Consider the following 24,583-nt stretch of genomic DNA (forward strand, 5'->3'; position numbering starts at 1 on the left):
TCCAGTGAGGACCAATTCAGTTCGACGCTGCTGATCATGACCATAAACACAAGGAAAGCAGGAAGCCATGGTCGTCCACATTGCTGAGGAGACACACAGCACGCCCCTGCGGCCCGTAGGGTGGGCACCTGGGGCCAGGAAAGAGCAGGGCACCTGCTGCAAGCAGTATTCCTCCAAGGCATGCCCGCAGAGTGCCACACGTCTACACAGCCTGCCACGAACAGCCCAGCTCACTATGGGGGCCATTCAGTCCAGATCCACCTGATGCAAGGTTTCCCAGAATGAATTTGCCAGGAAACCCAGCCCCCTCCAGACATTATGGGAGTCTGGTCCTAGCATTAGTGGCCTGGTAGAGTGCTGGTAGAGGTAGAGCCCCAGCATCTCCTGGCACTTCTGGCACATTCTTCAGGTGGAAAGCCTACCCGAATTTGGTTTTCAGAATCCAGTTGCAGGCCCAGGTCTACTGCCCCAAGTCCTCCCAATTACACACAGCAAACAGTCCACCACTTTCTATTCCTCAACATCAGCCCTCCACGGAAGTGATGACAAGCACCAAAAAAGCTTCCTTCCTTCCCTCTTTGTTTTTACTGCCTTTGAAGGAGGAAGACCCTCCTAGTAATCCATCTGTGGCAATGGGATAATATAAGCAATTTCAACATTTCGGCTGGGCCCCTGTAAATTACATCATTACCCACTGCTGGCCGGATCTCTCCTTTAATCTACTATAAACAGATATACAAAAAACATGTAGAAATGAAGAAACAAGTCTTTGGGGAAGAACCCTTTCCTTGGGGTACAGTATACCCCAAGACTGGGTGTTAACTCTACGGTTCTGGTGGGGCTGCCCTTTGCTTGTGGGCAGCAAGCCCTTTGAACATCCAAGGACAAGATGCCAGGATGCCAATGATCTTTACATCCACGAAGGAATTTCAGAGGCGCATGGAAATGAGCGAATAGCCTCCGAGCATCACAACAAACGGGAAGAGTCTGGACTGGATGGGTCTTGGCAATCTTTCCATCTCCCACAAGATGTTCTTTCCTACACAGACAACAGAAGTGAACAGACCATAAAAGGGAAAGGGCAGCCCTAAAATATTCTCACAGAAAAGACAAGTGATCAGAGCTCTGAGAGGCCAACTCGTCACACTACACCAACCAGAACCACAGACCCCCACACTCCCGAGCCCCGGAAAGCACCCAACCAAGTCCTACTAGTGTGACACCCTTTCGCGGTTTTCTCCCAGCCACAGTCCTCACTGCAGCACCCTGTGAACTTGCGGAAAATGGGGGCCAGCTCGGCAAGGCCAGGAGAAGGACCCCGGGGAAAACCACCCTGCGGGACAGACTGCTGCTCTGCGCCCCACCCAGAGCCCTCGGGAAAGAGCATCCCTTTCCGCCCATGCACATGGGTGCTCGCCTCTCCCTGATGCACATGGACAGGAATAACAAAGCCTAAATGGGGACCTATTTTGTGGCAGAATAAGGCCTCCAGGCAAGCAGGAGGCAGGGTGGTCCCACCACAAGTGGGCGAAGGTCCAGGAGGCCCAAGCGAAAGGCTCTTTGACACCAACAAGAAGCCAGCACTTTCACTTCTCTTACGTTAAAAATAGTTTACTGTCACAATTAATAAGAGATCTAGTCTTCTGACCCCCGAAAGCCAACATGGCATCCAGGAAGCACAGTCCGGCATCCCCTCCCCTAGAAGAGCAAAAAAAACAATGAGTCTTTTCTTTACAGAAGAGCTCAGTGCATTTCAATATTTCAGTGACAGGATGTTTAAAAGACATCACAGAGATGCTGCGTGAGGCTGAGGGACTGACAGATATTTCTTGCTCACACACAGGGCTTTTACCTCTCTTCCTACTTTTTTCACAAAGAAAACCCTCATTTTTTTAGCTCCTAAACTCCAGGACCCAATCCACATGGCCACTTGTCACCACACATAATGGGGGGGGGGGGTCATCTTCCCAAAAAACTGGCAGCAAAATGACATTTGTCTCAATTTTTCCCAGCAAGATTTCCAAAGTGGGTACTGACAGAATATTCCCTCTCCAGATCCCCGAAAAACCTGAATAATCTTTGACAGAGGCCGTCACACAGGTGTCTCACACTCCTTCCCCCACTGGAACTAGAGAGAGTGAGGCTCTCTGTGCTGGGGGGCCAGGGCCAGAGAATTTGGGGCAGGCCTCTGAGGAGAAAGTGGTCCATCCTGTATGTCCGCTCTTCCTCATTTTCTATTTAATTAATTAAATAATGGGGTAGTGGTTGCCCTGTAACTTCCTCAGTGAGCTCACCGAGCACAGTGCACGGCCCCAACGGCGCCTGCGCCTCGCATGCCTCCACAGCCTCTGTGGCTCCTGGGTCCCACTCCTGAGTTTCAGTGTTGTAGGCGCTCACACAGGCCAACATGGATCAAATCACACTAAAAGATCCATGTTTTATTGTAGTTCAGTTCTGTCAAGAGTTGAAAACACGGAATGACCTTCTGAACTAGGACTCAAATTCACCTCACTCCAGCTTCATGCCGGGAATCATTGAGAAGGGCCCAGGCAGCCAACAGCCTAGTTCCAAAGCCCATCAGTGTGGTCAGCCAGACAGAGAAGGGGTGAGGCAGCACTGGGGAGGGAGGAAGAGAGGGGAGCAGAAGAACCAGAACCCAAAGAGGATGAGAAAAGGGGCATATTTCAGAAGTGAAGAGAGGCAGCGCTGCCTCAAGTGACAGAGAGCCTGGTCCCAGGTCCGCACCCTCCTCCCTCCTGCTGCTCTGCCAGTGCGCACACGGCAGGGTCTGGGTATCCAAAAGGGATCCTGCCTCTGACACGTACACCTGTGGATACACACGCACACACGCAGAATCCTTGCCCTCACTCTGCTATTTTCTTTTTCTTTATGCTGGTTAATGGTCTACTCAATTGATTTCATGACCCACCATGCCTTGAGCCACAGGGCCCGAGGCCCCAGGCCGGAGGTCTGCCACTCAGCCCCAGCAGCACGGCCCTGCGTCCCACGGTGGGGAAGAAGAGCGCCGCTCCTGTGGCTGCTGTGGAGACGGACTGAGGTTTGCCCATGGCGAGCGCAGCGAAGAGTCCCATATAGTGAGCACTTGTCATCTTAGCAGAAGTGGCATATTTCTGGCTTTTTCACTTCACAAGTTCTGTTATTTACTGAGTTTATAGAACCTTCGGAATATCATCTCAAGGAAGTGCTGTTAACTGGTGAAATGAGAGCAAGGTGCCTGTCAGATGGTTGCTGGTCCAGAGGGTGGCCTGGAAGCTGTGTGAGGCAGAGTGGCCTGCGAGGGAAGGTGCAGACAGGGCTGGGCTCTCGGGTGGAGAGGGGGTGAGGGGCATGAGGTCCCCAGGCCTCTGGGCCCCGGCTCTGCCTGCCCAGCGACTGGTTTCAGGAGTCTGAGATTCCCTGTGGGAGGAGCAGCAAGGGTGCCCCCAGAGAGGGGCGGAGAGGCCTGGGGGCCAGGGGCCAGGCACTGGGAATTTCCCAAACCACCTGTGGAGACAGAACACTCAGCTCAGCCATGCCTTCAGCCCCAGCCCCATGGTGTTTCTGCCACTTCAAGGAAGTCCTTACTACCCAAAGGCTCAGCTGAGCTGAACTACCTCTGGTCCGCTCCCCTCACCTGCCGTGGTGCTCAAAAACTGGGACCTGCCTCATAGGGGTCATTTGTATTCCCAATCCATGTCTCAGATTCAAGAGGACAAGTCCCATGACCCAACGGGGCCTCTGTGTGATACGACCCTAACCTTCATCAGGACATGCCGGGGCTCCCCCTTATTTAGTTGTTCTCTCCTGGAAACAGGAGAGAGACTGCTGAAGAATAAGTCCACTCCCCACCCCAATGTCTTTTCAACCTGAGAATTTTCATGTATCCAGAACCAGTTTCCTACCAAACTCTGGAACAAGAGTTGGGAAATTTTCTCAGTCAAGGGCCAGACAGTGTTTCTGGCTTTTTGCTGCCCATCTGCCACTGTACTGCCAAAGCGGCCTAGACGTCTATAAGTAGGTGGGCACAGCTATCTTCAGATAAAAGTTTATTTATCTGGGTGGGCGGGGCTGGCCTGGCTATACTTTGCTGACCCCTGCTTAGTATGGTGGAAGTCTGCACCCCAGGTCCCCAAGTGAGGCGAGGTGAAGGGGTGCTGGTAAACATTCAAGCCCCAAAGCTACCTGCATGAGGTCACAGTACACAGAGCTGGGAGGTCCTCGTGAGCCGGCTCGTGAGCTGGCCTCCATCCTGGTCCTGCTGGGAAATCTAGTACATTCCTAAATGTGGGGCCTCTGAGTCCTTTTCTCACTGTGGGTTAAATTCCTTCAGAAACAGAGTGACCCTCGAGCCAGTGGGCCCAGCACAAATGCGTATATAAGGCATCATGCATGGACAGGTGACCTGACATCAAGGAAACGCAGTCTTTGGGAAGAGTGACCCCCTACACCAGCTCACTCCTAGTCTCCCCACATTGTTGGAGTTTCCCTCTGAATCACCACACACCCAGATCCCATACTTAGTCACACCTCACAATTCTTAAGGCTGTTTTATAGCTTTTACCTCAAGTTTCTTCTTTTTTCCCTTAATTTTTATGTTTTCCATGAAGCTATTTCAAAGAAATAACACATTCTTTATGGGAATGCTCCCTGTAAGTCTGCTTGTTAACTAACAGACTAGTTTTCCAAAGTGGTTTTCAAACTTTTCTTGAACATCATTCTTCTAACTTTCAGTAAAAGTCAACTCTGAAACATTCTAAAGACAAATTAGAGAAAATAATGTTAGTGGTTCTTCAAGCAGTTTAAAAACCTCCACGTCAGGGAGGAAACACCTCTAAAATAAACCATAAACTTGTAGGGCCCTGGGTTCCTCAGAGCTGAAGTTTGAAAACCAGTGACTCAGAACTGTTGTGCCTGAAGAATAAATGGATTCACAAAGGCTGAGCAGACACTGCTGCAGACGTAAAAACAAGAGTTCAGTTCTGGGGGCACCTGGGTGGCTCAGCTTTGGCTTAAGTCGTGACCCCAGAGTCCTGGGATCACCCTGCATCAGGCTCCCTGCTCTGCTTCTCTCTCTCTCCTACTCCCCTTGCTTGTGTTCCCTCTCTCACTGTGTCTCTGTCATATAAATCAATAAAATCTTAAAAAAAAAAAAATTAGTTCTGGTAACTCAGTTAATGCCCCCAGGCTTGGTTCTCCTCACCACGAGCCGCCCCCACCACACACACGAGCGCAGGTCAGAGAGAGGAAATCAGCCACGCTGCTTCTGTAACTGTCGTTCTGGAGCCAGGGTTTGGTTTGGTGCACATCATTGTCCAAGCCTGAAAAAGCACCTGTGGCTCTGGAGGGAACTGCTTCCCTTGTTTTATCTTCAAACGTTGATGATCTTCACAGCAGCGTTCAACATGGATATATTATTTTGTGTTTTTCCTTTTCGATGCCTGCCGCTGTTGGGCTTACTAGTGTAGCGTAGCCCGCAAACCTTTGATCAAAAACAGTGATGGGGATGCCCTTCTGTTAACTTACCACAGCTCCATTAAAGTCTGTGTGTCCCCCAAAAGTCCCAAAGTGTGTTAATTGCCTTTGGCTTTTTAACAAGGAGGCTGTGACATGAGATGGCACTGCCACAGCCCTGCCTCACTCAGCAACACTGGCGCTGGGCCCAGGATCTTCTCGGTGCACATCCTTGACCTCACCCTTTTGGCCGAGCCCAGCAGCACTCCACGCCCAATGGCCACTCTCTTCAGCTTGTGTCTGAGATCTGCTCCGTCCCCAGTGCTCGTGGACAGGCCGTGTTCCCTTGTCTGCCCATGTACGTGTTCCCTTGTCTGCCCATGTACGTACCTACCCTGAAACATAAGCCTGGGGAGAGCAGAGGGGCCGGGCACCTTCAGGTCATCTCGAGGCCCCGTCTCGATGCCTGGCTTGACAAATGTTTGATAAATGTTCCTGATCGAATGTAGCCCTTTTAAAGACTCAGAATGCTTTCCAGCTACTTGGAAATTATAAGGCACAGTTGGAAGCTGTAAAATGCTTTGAAGAATGTCACCCATTCCTATTTATGACAGGAAGTACTCCCCTTTCTTTTCAGTCCTTTTGATTTCAAAATTTACTGTTAAAGGGGAAAAAAATCTATCTAGGGAACATGATCTGGGAAGCCCATTAAACCTCACTGAGAGTTCCATTTTATATCTGTAAACAGAAAGACCAAGGCTCACGGCTTGTGGGAATTACTAAGTCTAACACTGCAATAAATGAACCTGCTTTTTCAATTTGTGTCTGAAATTAGATTTAACTTTGCTCTAAAGCGGCTTTCCTGCTGGCGAGGGAAGCCGGCTCAGCAGCCTGGCAGCAAGAAGGCCTTCGCGGAGTGTGGCTCCAGGACAGACCGCTTCTCCAAGCCAGTGCTGCCTTCCGCGGCCTGTGTGATGGTCTGGTGTGACTCACCAGAGAGAGGACAGACCCCTCAGCTGTGTGGCTGTCCCCTCAAGACATGCCACATCTGTGCCGTGACTCCAGCACTTCTCTTTGCTCCCATATTCCCTGCTCCCTTCAGCTGCCACCTTCATGCACTTTTTTGAAACAAGAAGTAACGAGAAGTTCCCGCATTGGCTGTCACAAAGCCGGGTGGGGAGGGTAAGGACAACAAATGCGGCATCAGGCTGTCTGGTCTCTCAGGGCTCTTACTACCCAGGCCTGAGTCAGCCGGGGACGGACAACTGGTTGTAACCGGTTACAACCAGATGTAACCAGAGCTGCAGCAACAGGCAAACCCCGGATCCTTCAGGACCGCCTCACACTTGGCATGTCCACCCAGAGCCCCCGGAAGGATAAATGGGATGACAGACGTCAAGGACTAGCAGAGGCAGCCTGACATAATTCACAAGGGCAAGTTCTAACCTTCCTTCCTTCTCCTGTGGACCTATTTCATGCTATTCAGTGCAAGTGGCTTCAAAAAGCAGAACTCAGGAGCCCATGATGGGTCCGCCTTGAAATATGGCACAATTTGCCTTCCTTTCCCAACAAAACTGAGCACTGGATGGCAGTCCATTCTAACGCAGAAGTCTGTGATTAGGAAGAAACACATTCCACCTTCTTGATTCCTCTCGTTACCATGTGACACACAGCCGGTACTGAAAAGAAGACTTTTACTAAAGTTGGCAGAAAGCGGGACCATGGGTAACCTCCTCCGATAAGCTCAGAAGGAACACCGGTGCCTTCTCTTACCTCTCCTCAGAGGCAGACTCGAGGCTGGAGGGCCTCCCTGACTCCATCAGAAAGGACCGTTCCCTCCTGGAGGTGTTTCCTACTCCAATCACTTAGTCACGTCAGGTGCTAGCTGCTGTTCCAGAAGACCTGGAGACTCAGGAAGGGTCATTCTCCAACAGGTAAGTATCAGATGCTGAGGATAAAGTAGTGAATAAAACAGACAACTCCTGTCTTCTTGAAACTTGTAGTCAACAGAAGGTCTAAGCAAAATCCAGGAAACCAGCAATACCTTTGTGAGAAACGCCGTGAGAGAACGTAACAGGGTGCCCCAGGGAACGGCGGGGTGGGGGGAGCAGAAGACTGAGAAGGAGCTGCACGACCGCAGCGCAGAAGGAAGACACCAGCTCCGGAACGAGGAGGCCTTCTGAGCCCAATTTCTAGCCATAGCACACATGCTGCGAACATTTCACCCTCCCTTCCCTTCTTTTTAATGGCTATTTCTTTCAATACCCTCCCTACAAAACCACTATTCACAGCAGCCAAGATGTGCAAACCGTCCCTTGTCCCTCAGCTGATGGATGGATAACAGCTATAATGCATCCGATCGAACTATCTGGCAATACAAAAGGAATGAAGTGCTGATACATGCTAAGACACAGAGGATTCCGGAAAACAGGACGCGAAGTAAAAAGAAGCCGGTCACAAAAGGTCACATATCCTGTTTGTATGAATGTCCAGAACAGGCAAATCTAGACAGACAGACAGATGAGTGTGTTCCCAGGACCGGGGTTGCGGGCAGGGACAACAGCAAGGACAGCCACAGGCCACTGGGGTTTCTCTGAAGGAGGAGGAGGATGTTCCACAATCATTTGTGGTGATGGTCACACGACTCTGCGAGGACACTAAACCACTGAACTGTACACTTGAAACAGTGACTCCAGTGGCCTCTGAATTATTTCTCAAAGCTGTTATTAAAAACCACCCAGGAGTCAAGCTTGGGAAGGCTGTTTCAGCAAAGGGCACTGCTCTACAGTCTGTTCTGGAGGAAACTACCTGGTGACCTGACAGCAAAGCTATTTGCTCCCACCCACAGACTGGCAAGACCACTCGGGCTACGGAACACAGCTCCATGTCGTTCAAGGTGCAAGTGCAACAGCGTGCAGACCAAGTAGCTTTTAAAAAATCAATGTTCCTGCCACCCCACAAAGTGTAGCTGGTCCTTAAATTTCACACACTGACCCACACACAAAATGCCACAATTTGGATGTAAGTGGGAGCTTTTAATTTTTTAAACAATTTAAATCCAATTTTCCCTTTGCTCTCAGGGACCAGCACAAACACTCACACGAAAGGGCGTGCGTGGCCACAACACAGTGTGGGAGCCACAGAGCACTGCCCCCCGCCCCACAGCAGCTGCCCCGGGGAGGGGCCCCCCACACAACTCAGGCAGAACCTGCATCCCATGTGTGGTACGTGGCTTCCACAGCTCGAAGGCTAGACCCCCAACCCTCAAATCCTGGTGTGACGGGAAACTAGGGAGCAGGAGACATGTCCAGGGGAGAAAAGCAATCTGGAAAGACGGAGAGTTCTGGCACAAGTGCCCCCTCCATTTCAGGGTATTTACGGGACACTTTACATGTGAATATGGCTCCCTTCAGTTGTGTGAAAAAGATGCCAGTGTTCGTAGACAACAGTGTGCTTTTCTACTGCAGATTTCAGCACAGAAATAGAGTATGAAATACCTAATCTACTGATGGAAGAATAAAGAACCCAGAAGCACCAACATAAATGTTCTTTTCCTTTTTTTTCTATTTACAGATAAATTATAAATACCATCGACTGATTTTAAGTGTTTATTTAAATCGTCCATCTAAGGAACACTGAGCAGATTATGCCATTAATGGCTCATTTTTTTATCTTCATCACTTAACACACATTTGAACAGCCCCAGAATGCTAGAATGATTCAAGGTAAATGGAATACAAATCCCTGGGTTCAGGAACAAGAAAGGAATATTAATCTAAAATATAAAAGTTTTTTTAACTCATTTTGGATAAGTTCTGAAAAAATTCCTTTACCATAATATAGTAGGGGACAATTTGTTATAAGATTTCCATAGAAAAAACCTAGGGGCACCTAACAGTAACAAAGAAAGAAAACTCCAAGAAAGACCTAGAGATATCTTCATGACTTGGAAGGAAATGTTCTAAAAACGGTTTCAGAAACCAAATACAACAAAGGAAAAATACACAAATAAAACTAAAGAATTATGTAAGAGCTCTGTTTTTTCCCCACATCATTAAAGGCACAAGGTTTCAAAAGACAGGTATGTCTAAAGCAACTGAAGAAAATTACCCCAATCTCTTTTTTCAATCCAGCCCAAGCTTTCAAAACTCTAGAAAAGGAATTACAATACCCCGTCAAAGAGATGGCTGAGCACCACCACCGCCGCCGCCCCCTCCACTGGCTCCAAAGCACGGTCTTGGCTTTTTTAAAAAAAAACTGGGTATTAATTCACTCTATAGGTCACATCCAAAAGTTGGGGTTCAACAGCCTTTAACCTCTTGACTTGCAACCTGAGCTTAACCATGTCACCAAATCACCAAGTAGGACCCCTCGTCCCTGCAAAGAAACTGTGACAAACTGCCCCGTGCTGGATATGGCTGGTGTTTTGGGAAACTCCCACCTCATAACTCACCCTGAAAAACCACCTCGCTAATTGCCACACACCATTCTGACTCTCCACGATGGTCGTCGTCTTTTTTTTTTTTTTTTTTAATGCTTAATCCCAAAACTGCCTCATGGGGCTCTAGGCCAGGAGGGCACCTCCAGACAATGGTTAAGGATGTGGGGAGGTCCTGGGGTGTGTGCGCAGCCTCTGAGAGGAGGGAGGAAGAGGCTCTCCTGCCCGGGGCCACCCTCCCACAGCAGCAGGCTCACGGGCCCCACAACGGCCAGACGAGGCATCGCTCTGCTGGTACAATGCGTGGGGGCTGACTGAGCAGGAGGAGGCACGGGGTTCAGGACGCAGCACTTTAAATGTAACCAAATGAGCATCCTGAAGTGGCAACAGAGCCTGAAGAGACAACAACTAACCTCTCCTCTAAACTGTTCTGTGAGGAAAACAAAATAGATGTGCCTTATTTCTTTTGTAGCTGGCATGCTATGGAAAAGCAACCAGAGGAGGGAAGGGGAAGGGGGAGCGGAACACTTCGGAAGATGACAGTGACCTTGAATGGAAGGTTAGCATTCAAAGGAACAGGCACAATCAGAGCAATGGGTCAGCTTTAGAATTCAGAGATGCAGCAACAGACGAACCTTTTTTTAAAGATTTTATCCATTCACCCAACAGAGAGAGAGAGAGAGAGAGAGATCACAAGCAGACAGAGAGGCAGGCAGAGGGATGGGGGGGAGCAGGCTCCCGGCGGAGCCGAGAACCCAATGTGGGGCTCGATCCCAGGACCCTGAGACCACAACAAGAGCTGAAGGCAGAGGCTCAACCCACTGAGCCACCCAGGTGCCCCCGGACTAAGCTTTTATTCTCTGCCTTTTTAACATGCCAAGATCTGTGAAACATGAAATTCTCTCAATTCACAAAAACTATGCTTTGGACCCAAACGAAATCAGAAATCAGCACCAGAGTTGTCAGACCACCACACTCCTGGAATCATCCCCTCCGGACTTCAAAGACACACTGCGGTGTTTTCTGTTCCAGCAAACAATGACTTCTCCTAGTTCCCACGTACCCAAATACACGCCCTCCCCACATATGTGAAGCCCACCATGGGAGGGGCCATTTATCGGGTTTTCAAGGGCTCTTCAGCAGGAAGAGGAGGAAAGGTCTGTTCGATGTTTTTCCATTTGCAATCAACCTTGAACGTGCCCTTCTCGCAGCGGAGTAGTCAGATGCTGGCATGGCTTCTTCTGTGTTCTAGTGGTAAAACAGGTTTGTCCCTCTCTGCTAATCTGCTTCCTCAGATTTGCTTGCTACTGCTGTGTTAGTTCTAAGTTCCTTCTTTTTCTTCCTGGTGAGAGATTTTGTTTTCACCTCTCCCAAGGTTACATTCTTTGGAGCCTCAGAAGTACAGCAGACTCAGGATGGCCTTTAAACGTTAACTACATTTCTAGCTCCTCCATGCTGTGTTGTAACCAACTGTCAAGCACTTTATTAGATAAAAGGAAAAAATTGCCTTTTGTGAATCAGCCAGTGCTGTTGAGCTGGGGTTCTTAAATGGGGGTGACTCTGCCCCCAGGAGACATTTGGTTATGTCTGGAGACACTTTTGATTGCCAAATCGGGGGTGGGTGGCGCTGCTGCTAGCGCCTCATGGGTAAAGGCCAGCAATGCTAACCTTCCTACAAGGCCCAGGGCACCCCACAGCAGAGAATTACCTGGTCCAAAATGTTGGAAGTGCCAAGGTTAGGAAACCGCGATTAACAGCAAGTTCTCCCCTGCACCCTATCCCCCAATCAAGAACGCTGTCATCTGATGGTTAGGGGCTCCTAACAGCTAGCTTATGCTTTTCTCTCCCCTATAAAGGTTGTTTCAGATAAATACCAAAATCTGACCATTTCACAACAAATGAAAGACTGTGAATTTGACGTGAACAGAAATGACACGAAAGCCATGAATGCTCGCATTTTCTAGTATCGTGTTGTTAACAGTCCCATGAAGAAGGGGTTTAGGGCTCCATTTTAATCATGAGGAGACAGAGGCTCCATGGTTCCCAGGGAGGAACTAGGGGAAGAGGTGAGGAGAACCCCGATGTCACCCCGCCTGGCATTTTTCAAACCACAGGCTGAGACCCATTTGGTCCGTCATAAAATCAATTTATTGCATCACAATGCACGTTGTTAAATAAAATGAAATAGGAAGTAGGAAATGACAGTAAGTCTAAGAGTAAAACTGGTTTTTGAAACTCTCTTTGCCACTTGGCTGTGACCATAAAAGCCAGAAGTCTGCAGTCCTGTCCAGGCAAAGGCTGTGCAGACAGGAAAATGGGACCAGAAAGGGGTCGACTTGGCTGTGGTCACCAGCCATTCAGGGGTCTGGGACTAGAGTGGAGCTCCTTACCAAAGCAGTGCCTTGGCCGGGACCAGGTGCTCAGCCGGGGAAGAGAGCAAGGCACGGATGAGGAGCTCCCAAGATCAGGAGCGGGCGCCATCCCTTCCCTCCCCGTGACCGGCCATGAAGGCGTGTCCCCTGACGGGAGACTAGAGGGCCGGTGCCCAGCTGTCCCACTCCAACCCAATCCAACCCTTTCAGCCCTCAGTACTTCCCTGAACGCAATGAGGGGAGGAGCTGATGCTGGTAACCGCCTCTCCCAGAGAATTAATTTTCCGGCTCTGAAGCACCAGAGCAGGGAGGACACCTTGGAGACCCTCCGGACCAATGTCTTCTGTTCCCATCTAAGACAAGTAAGATGCTGAGCTACGGATTCTGAATTTCTGAAAACTCACCTAAGGTGCGCCCCTAATTTTGAAGTGCTTATCTGCAGTCCATAGAAAGAAATTAACTTCAAGGTCACTTGGGGACCTCTTGGGGAAAAAGGTCCCAGAGCCAAGCTGCGTGAATCCTTACCTCCCCCACCACAGCAGCTTCTGCTACAGTTCAAGAGACCTGCTAAAGAGGGCAGGAAAGTCATCATTTACAAGGGATCTTAGAAAATAGCCTTTGTTCCAAGAATCAGTTAAACTTCTATTTTTTAACTTTCATGGCTCTTTAGTTGAGACAATATGCTCAAAACTGTAGACAATGTATTTCTGTGAACTGAGGTTCCCCTCAGCTCATTTTCCATCCTGGTTAAAAGCAGCCCCACATATGGTTAGTAGTTTCGTAGCTCAGGATGTAAACGATGGGGGACTCCCGTACTTAGGGTTACTCTCCAGGCTAAGAAAGGCAAATATCCCCCCACCACCGCCCCACGTTTCAGGTGGTGGCAACGAGAAGGGGCAGGCAAGGCACAAAATGACCTATGAGGACACGTGTGACTCTGCCCAGCTTCTGGTAACATTTGTCTTCTAGCACTCTTCCCGTAAGCCTGGGAGCACGTGGCATCCCTCCCACGCCATGGGTGACACACAGGCACGAGGAAGCCAGGGGGCCCATAACCTGGACTGGCGTGCAGAAGGCTGACACCCACCCAAGTGACATGCAGCACCCCGTGAACAACCCCAGCCTGGGTGCCACGTGCCGAAATCCTGACCGGCAGGCCTGACGCGCTGGGAACACAGCTGCAGCCCTGAAGCAAGAGCTGATCCAGACACTGAGCTACCTAGAGAAGCATTAAAAATAAAACTCCCAGTGGGGCTGCACAAGCCTGCCCACCCAGAGAAGGGAGGAGGGAAGGGCCCAGAGGGTGAGAGCACAGAAGGTGAAGCAGCCGCCGGACAGACGGCTCTGATTCACGGCAGGACAGGCCCCTCACACAGCTGAGCATACTCGGGTGGGACGCATCGAAAATGTGCTGCTCTGCAAGCACAGGAGCGCCGCAGCCCACCGAGCAGGTGGAGACTCCGCTTCAGTGAGCTGTGGCAACGCGGTGGCCCATTCCAGGACAGTAAGGACAGCCTTTCCGTACACCTTGGAGACACAGGGAAACGACCACTCCCTGCTCTGTGCTGGAGAGCCCTGTTGTCTCTGAGGCTGAAGTCTTGGTCCCAAGTCCCAGCACCCTGAACAAAGAGCAGCAGGGCCGTAACTCACACTGCTCTTTGCCAGGAAAGTCACTCCAGAGCCCTTTCCCACAGGCGTGCTCCAGACACAGCCTGCCACACTCCAGTAAATTCAGCCAGCTTTCCAAAGACTGCTTATTTACGACATATTTCAAAGCTCTGATAATGACTGAAAGGGACGATCCTTACTTATCGAGGTCAAGGAAAAGCACCGAGAATAAAGTCAGAATCCTCAAGACCTTCCCATCAAATAATAATTCTTTCACCCATGCAATGTACTGTCACTTAAAATAAAGGCAGATGGTTATTCAACTAAATTCCTACTAATCAACGTCACAAGAAATCACACTTAACTAATAAAGTTTCTAGAAAACAGCCTGCTTGGCCAAAATCTTGTTGCTTTTCTGGTTCTGAGTGACATTTCAAGGAAACTTCACAGTGAGACGAGCTGTCAGTGTAACTAACTCCATGCCAGGACCTCAGAGAACCTAGGAAGGGGGCCGGGCGGAAGCTCACTGTTAGAAAAAAATCCCAACTGCATGCCACAGCCTCAAGGCTCTCTTCAATCTGGCCCCCAGTCCACCCCCGACTTCAACCCAGCAGGCCCCAGAGCAGGGGTCATCAAACTCCAGATAAAGCAGGCCAAGTCAGCCCACAGCTCGGAGTGCTGTGTATTCTTTAGAAGAGTTTTATTTAAAAGGAACAACAAGGCGGTAAAACAGGGTCTTGAGCCTCGCAGCTTCCAGGCACAGAGTGACAGGTGCCGGCGCCTGCTCTGATCTGCCTGCCCTCGCCTGTCCGCTACCGGTCACGGGGGCCTGGCATTTCAGAAGAATTCAGCTCTGATTAAAACATAACCTCATGCCTATAAATAAAATGTCTTTTACACACTAATTAAAAATAACAGGCTGGCATTTGGAAACTCCCATAAACAAAAATATAAGAGTTGAAATAAAGAGCAACAGTAAACTGTTTGATCTAAGCTCAGGTGGGTAAAAAGCCACATGTGTCTTCTCTGAAGTTTTTCCATTAACTCCTGAATTTATGGGGCTTTAAAATGGGTAACAAGGTCCATCTTACCTTTTAATTTAACAATGTCACAGTGAGCTTTTCCTGATTTACTCCATTTTAGTGGCTGTGTAAGTTTTCATGGTTAACCCAATATACACGAAATATTTCAAAATTGTAATCCATAAGTAGAAATTATGAAATAATTTGTTTTGTACACCAGGTCTTCAATATCCATGATGCCTTTTACACTCATGGCATATCTCACAACAGCCACGGATCACACACTCAAGAGCCACGTGTCCCCAACAGGCTTCCACTGGGCCCTGGATGGGTCTCAAATGTTCAGTCACTTCAACCGAACACAAACCAAACTTGCTTGCAATTTTAGGAGTTTTACATAAAAGAGTTTTTCATGCTGTGACCATGTGCTTATTTTTTACTTCAGATGACTTAATACAATAAATATTTACTATTTTATGTATATAAAAACTCCTGGAATTCATCTTGGGATTCACACCACATTCTTCACAATAAGCTAAAAGATACTACGAACCACATCATATTGCTTTCCCACAAGCATCCAGTTTTGCTTTTCAAACCATGGCTGTTAGATTTAGTTCTCATTTCCTTTACAAATGGCTCCTTTCCTGTCCTAACTGAATGCAACCAGGAAGTTCTGGCACGTCTGAGCCGAGTTTCCTTAATGTGCAGCAAGATGGCGTGACCATGCACAGAACGACCCGCCTGAGTCTGTAATTCAAAAACACTCCACCCTGTCTGCTCGTTCCTTTAAGAGACTTATGTCTGACTTTATGATTTAAGGAGTAAACGGGAAAAATCTCAGGACCTCAAGAGAGCCTAGTGACAGCCAGGATCAGAGGCCCCCGCCCAGAGTGAGCACAACCAGGGAGCGGTTCACACTCTGCTCACTGAAGTAAGTACCTGCTCCGCACTCAGCAGCACACAGCACAGACACCGCTAAGGGGAAACAGCAGTTTCAACGGCCCGGAAGGCAATGGGACCCTCACTGGTCACCAACAGCGGGGGCCACCGTCTACACCCCAAGGGCCATCCTGGTTACCTCTGCATCCTGTTGGGGGAGGTGGTACGTCTTCTCGAGGCTGTGCAGAGTTCGGGCGGTCAGAGTCTTTTGCTCCAAGAGATGCTCCAGAAGCAAGATGAGCTGGTCTGGGAGGAGCTGAGGGCAAAAGCAAAAAGTCTGTGAAAAGACTAGAGACTTGACCTTGGTAAAATCTCAGAGCTTACACCATATCCCCAAAGACACTGCACTCTGGGGCCTGATTAAGCCCCATTCTCCATGGCTTTTCATGTCAGTTCTATATTTAAAGCAGATCAAAAGATCCAATGTTTATCTTTTTATTTTTAGGTTGTACAATGTGTTTTTTTTAAGGTGTGCAACATGATGACTGAATATACATATGTGCTGTGAAATGATAAAAACTGTACTGAACTTAATAAAACATTATCATGGTTCATTAGAGTTCTTTCTTTATGGCATGTAAATGCCAGAAAATATCATTTCACGCAGATAAAGATTCAAGAAGCCATCTGATCTTAAGCGAATACATAGAGAAGAAGAAACAGTTTTCAGATTTCCTGTACCACCTAAGCCTTGCAAATGTACAGCAAGAAATAAACAGCACATGATGAAACAAGAACCAGTTCTCACAATCCCTTCATTATAAAAATTTAAAGTTTACTATTCCATTAAAAAATTTAAAATGATTGTACAGGTGATTTTATACATGTGTGTATGTATAATCTTCACACACACAATGCACAAGATCACTCTTCTTACTCCTGAGTTTTCATACAGTCAAAAAATGGTGTTTATCACTTAAAGGCAAAGAGAGGAAGACGTTTTCATAGGACATAAAAAACAATGAAGATTTATGTGCCAACAGTATTTGTGAAATCCAAGAACTTAAAATGTCTATTCACTACTGAACTGGATCAGCCCCGACCACTGGGCAGTGCTCAAATAAGCTTAAATGTTTATTTGGTGGAGGAAAAAACAAATTTAAGATACATTTTGTGGGAACTGTAGAAACTGAAAAATATTTATTCTGAAGTCAGGGTTTTAAAATTATGACTTTGAATTCCATTATTATCTACATTTAGCTTTTTCTCCCTCCCTGCTTATGACCAGATAGGCCCCATCCGCTAACTCGATTTTATAGGTCCAGAAGTCAATCCTCCATCAACAGAACATTCACACCACCACCTGGACTTTAATCCCCACGTTGTCACTTCAAAAGAAAACTTGAGAATCACTGGCTTCTCTTGCTACCTTCTCTACCTTTAGGCCCCCAAGTGTGGACTCTGCCCCACCCCCATTTCCAAACACACACACACAGACACTGCCCAACACGCACGGAGGAAAGCGGAGTAGAGAGCATGCACCATATTCCCCAGGCACCTTCACAGTGAAAGCATTTCTTGTGCTTTCTCACAGTGCCCTTCTAAGTGCTAATAAAACTGCTTTCCTAGAGAAAAACATGGATGTACATCACTTGGTTCCTGGGCATTTTTTATTTTATAACATCACTTCATTCCCCTTAGACTCAATGCTGTGGATCCTCTCTCAGGTTAACAGGGCTGAAACAAGGTGTCTTCAGCAGAACTAGAGGGTTACAACCAGCACTGACCCAGGAGGACTCAAAGAACAGCTAACACTTCATTTTCTTTCCAATGTAAGTCATGTGCCTTTAAAATGTTTGAAGATATCAAATTACTATGTAACAACCAGTAACAAAAATGCCAGTTTTTCATTTTTTATAGTTTCCGACACATGAGGCTTTCATATTTTCAAAAATTTGCTGTTTTATAAAACAGCCCAAATCCAGGGCTCTAGGGAGCCCCTAGGGAACCTCCTCACCATCCACACCACGAGCAATCTCCTCAGGCCCTGCCTGCAGCCCATGCTCCCTCAGCCCTCCTTCCCACCCACAGCATCCTGCGGCCTCCCTCTCCAGATCTTTCTTACATTCCAAGACGGGCCTTTTTCTGGTGGAGGCTCATCCTTCAGCCCCAGCCTTAATACACCCCTCAGGTCACTCCCCAACTGTCCTCCTGCACTTGAGCCCTCTTCACAGAGCCAGCCTTTCTCCCCCATCACGGTCTCTCACACCTCACCAGGGCCCTTTATAAAGTGTGTCCCAGTTGCCCCCAGCAGGTGGTGGCCTGGCTTCTGCCTCTGCAGGGGCTGCCCAGAGGAGTCAGAGGCCCATCCAGCCCTACACTGTGACGCCCTGACGGGCACTCTCAAAACTGCTGCCCAGCACTTCTGGAGCTAGCCAGCCCCAGGAGTAAGAGCTTGACATCGAGGCCACTCTAGATGCAGGAAGCTGGCCTCTGGGTAAGGGCCCACCCGACAGAGCACAGAGCCCCCATCAGCTGGTGGCGCAGGCCCTACTAAACCCAGCAGGAACCGGCCCTGCCAACCTGCGGAGTTATAGGGAAGGAGCAGGAAGGAAAGCATCTCCCTATTACATGTATGCACTTACAAAGAAGCCTATTGTTACAACTCAAGTTTAGGACTTGCTTTAAACTAGAGAGACCGAAGGAGGGAAGAAGCCCAGCTGATTCACCTGGTCCTTAACTTACCCCAAATGGGTTTAACCAACAAACACAACTCCAGCTTAAAACCAAAGAATTACTAGCTTGTGAACCAATCAAGATGTCTGGATTCATACTTTTATATCCTAAAGTTTTCTTCTGAGCAGAAAGGTCACACATCCTCACAGAGAAACAAAACCAAAGGATCACTGAAGACCTTTGTCCTCCTCAAATTTTCCATGATGGAAAAATATTTAAAGCCAAGCCACCTGCCTGAAGAGGGACAGCGGAGATGGATGGCAGGGGGTCAAACCCTTAGGGCTCTTGAACACGTTTCATTTACTCTAAGAGGAGAGGCAGACAGCAGGCCGCACGCCCCGCCAGAGAGCCCCCGACCCCGGCAGCGCTGCTGGAGGGTCGGCCTGTGCCGCCTGTTCAGGGCAGGCAGAAGGCAACAAGGACCCACACAGAGGCCTGAGACCCTTTCTCTGGAAGGAATGCCGGGAGTTCTGCTAGTCCTATGCTTCAGAGCAGGCTTGCAGAAATGCTTCTCTCTTAGTAAACAACCTGTAGCCATCTGGCTTCCAACTGCGACTCTTCCAATTTACCAGGAAAAATGCAGTTTCAAAACAATGAGGAAAGTAGAGAAAATCAGCGATCAAAGGCTATTTTAGTACACAGACAATAAAACTGATTCAGTATCTTTCATTCACAAATAAGTAAACATTACGTATTTTTTTTACAGACCCCGAAAAAAGAAGATATGAAAGCAAAAATGTGGTAAGCAGCTCCCTTTAATACAGTACATTTCTCTTCATAAAATAAACATTTACTCCCTGTAAAGCCACCCTACAATGAAAAAGTACTATGTAATACACCAAAGCGTTCGCACAGCAGCAGGGAGTGAGCGGACATCAGCGAACGTGCTCAAAATGCGGTCCTGGGCACCCCCCACCCCCGCGCCAGCAGCTGGCACCACGGCGACGGGAAATGCGTGGGTCAGTCCACCCCCACCCACGTAGGAATCAAATTAAATTTCACATGACTTCTAGGCCAACTGTACTTTAATGCAGCAGTACTGAGAGCTTCCGTCACACTATGGGGTGATTAAAAAAAATAAAGTGCGCGTCTCAGAATGTTATCTCCTGAGAAAGCAGCTCCTCCGAACAGTATACGAGAACATGCCTTTCTTCCTGAGGGTCTGATGTGCTTGCGCCGCAGTCTCACAGTGACAGGAATAGAAGGTCCCTTCCTTTGCACAGACAAGGACTTCATGATGTGGTGATTATTTTCCATAGGGAAACCACATGGCATTTTATGAATTCATCTGCCTCAGAAACTTAGACAAAATAAGACAGCGGGGTGCCAAAGCCATGTGTGTACTGTGTGCGTGAAAGAGAACTTCAAGGCACTGTAAAACTTACTTAAATAAAAAACGTAAAATGCTAAAGGGGGTCAGTCAATACAAATGCTATTTGTTCAGGATTTAGAAGTCTGCACTCTTGCTTTGAAGAGGGAGGATTCTGGAGTCATGAATTACCCAGAAACGTACAAAGAAGAAAGAAGTCTACCTGGTATTTTTCCCAGTCCACTGAAGAGCTGAGGGAAGCCACACAACTGAACGGTTTTTTAAAGAGTTTTCACACAGGCTCTTGGAAAGAAAATATGAATTTTCCAAACCCACCCTCCTAGTCTACAAGCAGCACAAAGCAAACAAGCCCTGACTCTTCCAGAAGCCCCTCACCGCTGTCAGAGGGGCATCACTCACTCCTGGCTCCCAGAGGACCACCCACGCAACTTGAGCCCCTCCACCATGTCTGCCATTAGCAGGACGCAGTACAGGCCAGCTCGCGCCTGGATCAGAAAATGTCACCAACACGTCCCACCACTGACCTTCCAAAGGCAGGAACCAACTCGAAGCAACGCCACCGCTGCCTGCAGCACTTCAGGAGGAGGGCGCCTCCCCTCGGGGCCCAGGCTGCCCATGGCAGCCGCACACAGAGGAAGTCTCCGAGAGGCTCCCAGACGGGGAATGAGCCTGGGACTGAGGCAGCCACCGACTGAGGGTGGCGTGAGTTCTATTATTACCCCATTATCACTCTGGATTGGTGCCTAAATGAAGCCTGCTTCCTCCCTGCTGCCATTTCCTTTTATCCTGGCTGGAGACTAAAAGCGGATCAATGAGGGCAATACATATGATGTCACTTCAATTTACAGCAACAGCCTCCCTCCTTCAGTCTGTCTGAAATACACAGAAAGATCAATTCTTCCCAAAAATGGTTAAAAAATGCTTAGGGAGCATTCTTCTTCCAGAAAAGCATTCTCTGCTATATTTGTCTATGTTACTACGGCAGGAACTGTTTACACTGAACAAAAACAGAAGAAATGGGGGAGGGAGAAAAATCTCAAATTCTCCTGTATGCTGGAGACTTGCTGGCTGAAATTCAACAGGAGCGGGGTCCAAACCAGAACTGAAGCAGCTGACCTTTCAAAGTCACAGGCTTTCGGGTGCAGAGGCACAAGAGAGACAGCAGTTCTGTGCCCTTTGGATTAAAAAGGTAATCCCATAGATATAAAAAGTCTTTTCTAGAAAATTTCCCTAAAGTCGAATAAATTCCTTTCTGCTCTTCCCAGAAAACACACACCACACCATACAGCCTCAGGTGCCCCCCAGGCCACAGTGCGAGAACAGACAGTACCCCTTCGTGTACTCTTCTCCTTATGGGCAACAGGAACGGACTACAGGACACAACATCAAGCCTTAACAGATAATTTTTCAGATGGTGCTCTGACCCAAAATAAAACAAAATAAGTAAAAACCTCTAAGTTATATAAATTTTTGTATCATGACTTTTGAAAATGGGATATAATTACAATAGAATTTAAAATATTCCTCAAAACATAGGAATTCTCCTTCCTTACAACCCCAGAGCCCTGGTGAAGCAGACCTTCCAGACCCCAAACACCAGGACTATGTTCTTCACGTTGATGTCAGAATATGAACTTCCATCATCTGTCATTTTCCTAATGATAAATGTTTTTAAGTGCAAAAATTAAATTACTTAATATGTACACAGACAAGTGTATGCCTAAGAGCTGTTGTCAACTAAGGTATCATGATATAACTAAAATATTCTTGGTTTAAACTCAGTAATTTGTATAGAGAAAAAAGTAATTGGTTTGAGTTGCTACTGAAAACAAACTAAAAGCAAAACTTACAAAAGAACAATCAATCCCTACATGCTAACACAAAAACTTAATTCACTTTAAAGAACTGCCAAGTTTAAGAAAAGAAGTCCCAGGTCTTTTATATTTTGGGGACACAAACTCCATTTACCAACAAATGAAAGTCACCAAATAAAATAATTAAGAGTGAAAATAATTTCCTTCAAAATACAGAAAGCAATCAACAGACATACTTAGCGAGCATAGTCCTTTGTGATTTTTCAAACATCTTTAAGGACTATGTCTGTAGTCAAATTTTAGTAGGAAAATTCAAGCAGAAGCAAATATTCATATAATTCATTTCACAGGAGGAAAAAACTGCAAAACATTTTGGGAAACAAAAATATAGGTGTCCCACTGAAGGGAGCCTGCTTCCCCCTCTCTCTGTCTCTGCCTGCCTCTCTGCCCACTTGTGATCTGTCAAATAAATAAATTTAAAAAAAAAAAACTACATGGTTGTCTTTAAATACAATAAAAAAAATATATAGTAAACTCCCCTTGCACACATTTCTTGCCATCTTACCATACTACAGAAATAGCTCCCCCTCATTCTTTTTAATAGCTGCATAGTATTCCATTTTGTGGTTCCATACCATGGCTACAATCTGACATATAAAACCAGTTGACAGTTTTCACAATAAACATATACACATGCTGGACCTTAGGGGGCCATAAACTAGTATGCAACTGTAATTTTGAGTTAGAAAATATTACTAGTTATAAGTTAGGAATTCCAGCTCATAAGACATATACTCTTTGTTTTTGTTTGTTTGTTTGTTTTTTTAAGACATATACTCTTATTCAAAATAAATACATCAGAATTATAGACAATGTTGTCTATAATACAATAATTAACATTGTCTATTAATACATCAGAATTATAGACAATACTATTTTTTTAAATCATGTCAAAAACATTTCCCAATAATTTACTTAATAAAGAGATCTACTTTATGAAGAAATTCAATACTGCAATCTAATTTAAGCACTGAAATATAGACAATATTATTAATTCTAAGATTCCTGTTAGAAAAAAACCTGCAAATCAAGAAAAGTTAGAAGTACTCTCTGATACCTGTAAGCATGCCAAATTCTTTAGAAAGTCTTAAACAAGCCTGACTTTGAGCATGCCACTGTTGTCATGGCAGAGTGAATGGACTGATCACTTAGGAATTTATAGGTTTTTTTTCCTTCATGAGTAATGATTTTCTTGAGAAGCATAAAATTCAGATCAGGAATTGTGCCCCTTTGGCCCCTTTGGCTATTGTTCTGGCAGGTTGCTGGGTAAGCAAAACAGACACGAAGATCCTAAGTACCCTGGTAATACTCTGGGAATTTCCAACGTGAGATGTTCACAAAGATTTATGTTCCAAAATGTATCACGATATAAACCATTAATGTACACATGGCCATAAAAGCTGACAAGAGGGTTGTATTTTATGCACTTTAAATAATGGGCTTTGTGTCAGCATATAGTTTGGTTAATACTTTTACAAAAGTTGGGGAAATTAAGTTAGCAGATGAAATTGTGACCCTTATATAATGTGAAAACATGAGAATGATTGATGCGCCGGTCAGTTATATCAGAATCCTCTCTGCTAATGACGGTGTTGGTTTTAATCTCTGTGGTGTCACTTTTGGAAGTACCGCAACCAACCCAGGGCTCAATAGTAGAGCGCATGACCTGCCTGGTCTTTTCCTTTTTTCCTGCCTTCAGCTGTAAACTATTTTTCTTAAATCATGTCAAAAACATTTCCCAATAATTTACTTAATAAAGAGAAGATCTACTTTATGAAGAAATTCAATACTGCAATCTAATTTAAGCACTGAAATGTGTAAATGATTAAAGCACGTGCTCTAACGAAGTGCTGAGCTAGCACCTGGCAACTGGGCGGGCTTCTGTGAAGAGATCTTGTTAGTACGGGCAGAGTCTCTAGCACCAGTGTCACAAGAAACCTGTCAGCATCTCTCTAGTCTTAGAACAACAATACCTGAAAATAACACAGGCCTCCGAAGTTCAGATTTCCATGCTTCTCCATAAAGATGCTAACACCATCAGATAGAAGACATTAGTTCTGTGCATACAACACTCAAACACTGCTATAAATCCTATATATAAAGCATTGCATCAAACAGCTGCATCCTCGGATTTTTATGTTGTCACTTACAATATAAATGAACTATCAAATATTTTCAGTTTTTTCCAAGAGGGGATAAAAAAACACCCAGTAAACTGTACTTCATTAAAATTCAGAATTTTCCTTTCTTTCTCTAACTTCCTATATTACCCCCCAAATATCAAAATCACAGTCTGTGCCGGATTATTACAAATTAAACACTTGAGTCAATAACTGTAACAAGTTTAGATTCCCCTCTGTAATATCTGGGTGAATATATTTCATGTAGCCTTATGTCTCTGGTAAAGAGTGAGCTACAGAACATACACAAAAGGTGTTCATAAACACAAATATATAACCCTTAGGAACATTTAGTCTAAAAATATACTTTCCCTCTAAACAACTAGTGAATGGGAAAAAACACAAAAACGAAGCTCTTGTTGAAAATACACTCTTCAGTATCTTATGGACAAAAACAGGATCCTCTCAAGTGGAAACAAAGAATAGAGTTCAAACAAAACTACATTGTAACTTCTGGAAAAAGTTTAAGGTAACTCCTTATAGACTGTAACCCAACAGTGCCCACTTCTTGTGCCATCTACCCCTGGTCTGACATTCACATGTTTATCAAATTCAAACAAAGGAACTAATGTCCAATACAGCAGGCGTTGTAATACAGTAAGAATGACTGCAAGAACAGTTGGCAATCAACGATTTGCCAATTTAAATCTATTACAAGAAAACTTATAGCTACAAATGAAAATTCAAGCC

General features: G+C 46.4%; 1 protein-coding gene across 2 annotated transcripts in view; it reads right to left on the minus strand.

The window, feature by feature from the left end:
• Positions 1–24,583, minus strand: part of AOPEP (aminopeptidase O (putative)) — a 333,646-nt gene that overhangs the window by 5,876 nt on the left and 303,187 nt on the right. For both annotated transcript variants that reach the window (XM_059411725.1, XM_059411724.1), the window contains one exon: positions 15,973–16,089. In XM_059411725.1, the coding sequence (XP_059267708.1) occupies positions 15,973–16,089 (117 nt within the window). The remainder of the gene's footprint in view (positions 1–15,972; positions 16,090–24,583) is intronic.

This window comes from Mustela nigripes, chromosome 9 (assembly GCF_022355385.1).
Source record: "Mustela nigripes isolate SB6536 chromosome 9, MUSNIG.SB6536, whole genome shotgun sequence".
NCBI classification, from domain to species: Eukaryota; Metazoa; Chordata; class Mammalia; order Carnivora; family Mustelidae; genus Mustela; species Mustela nigripes.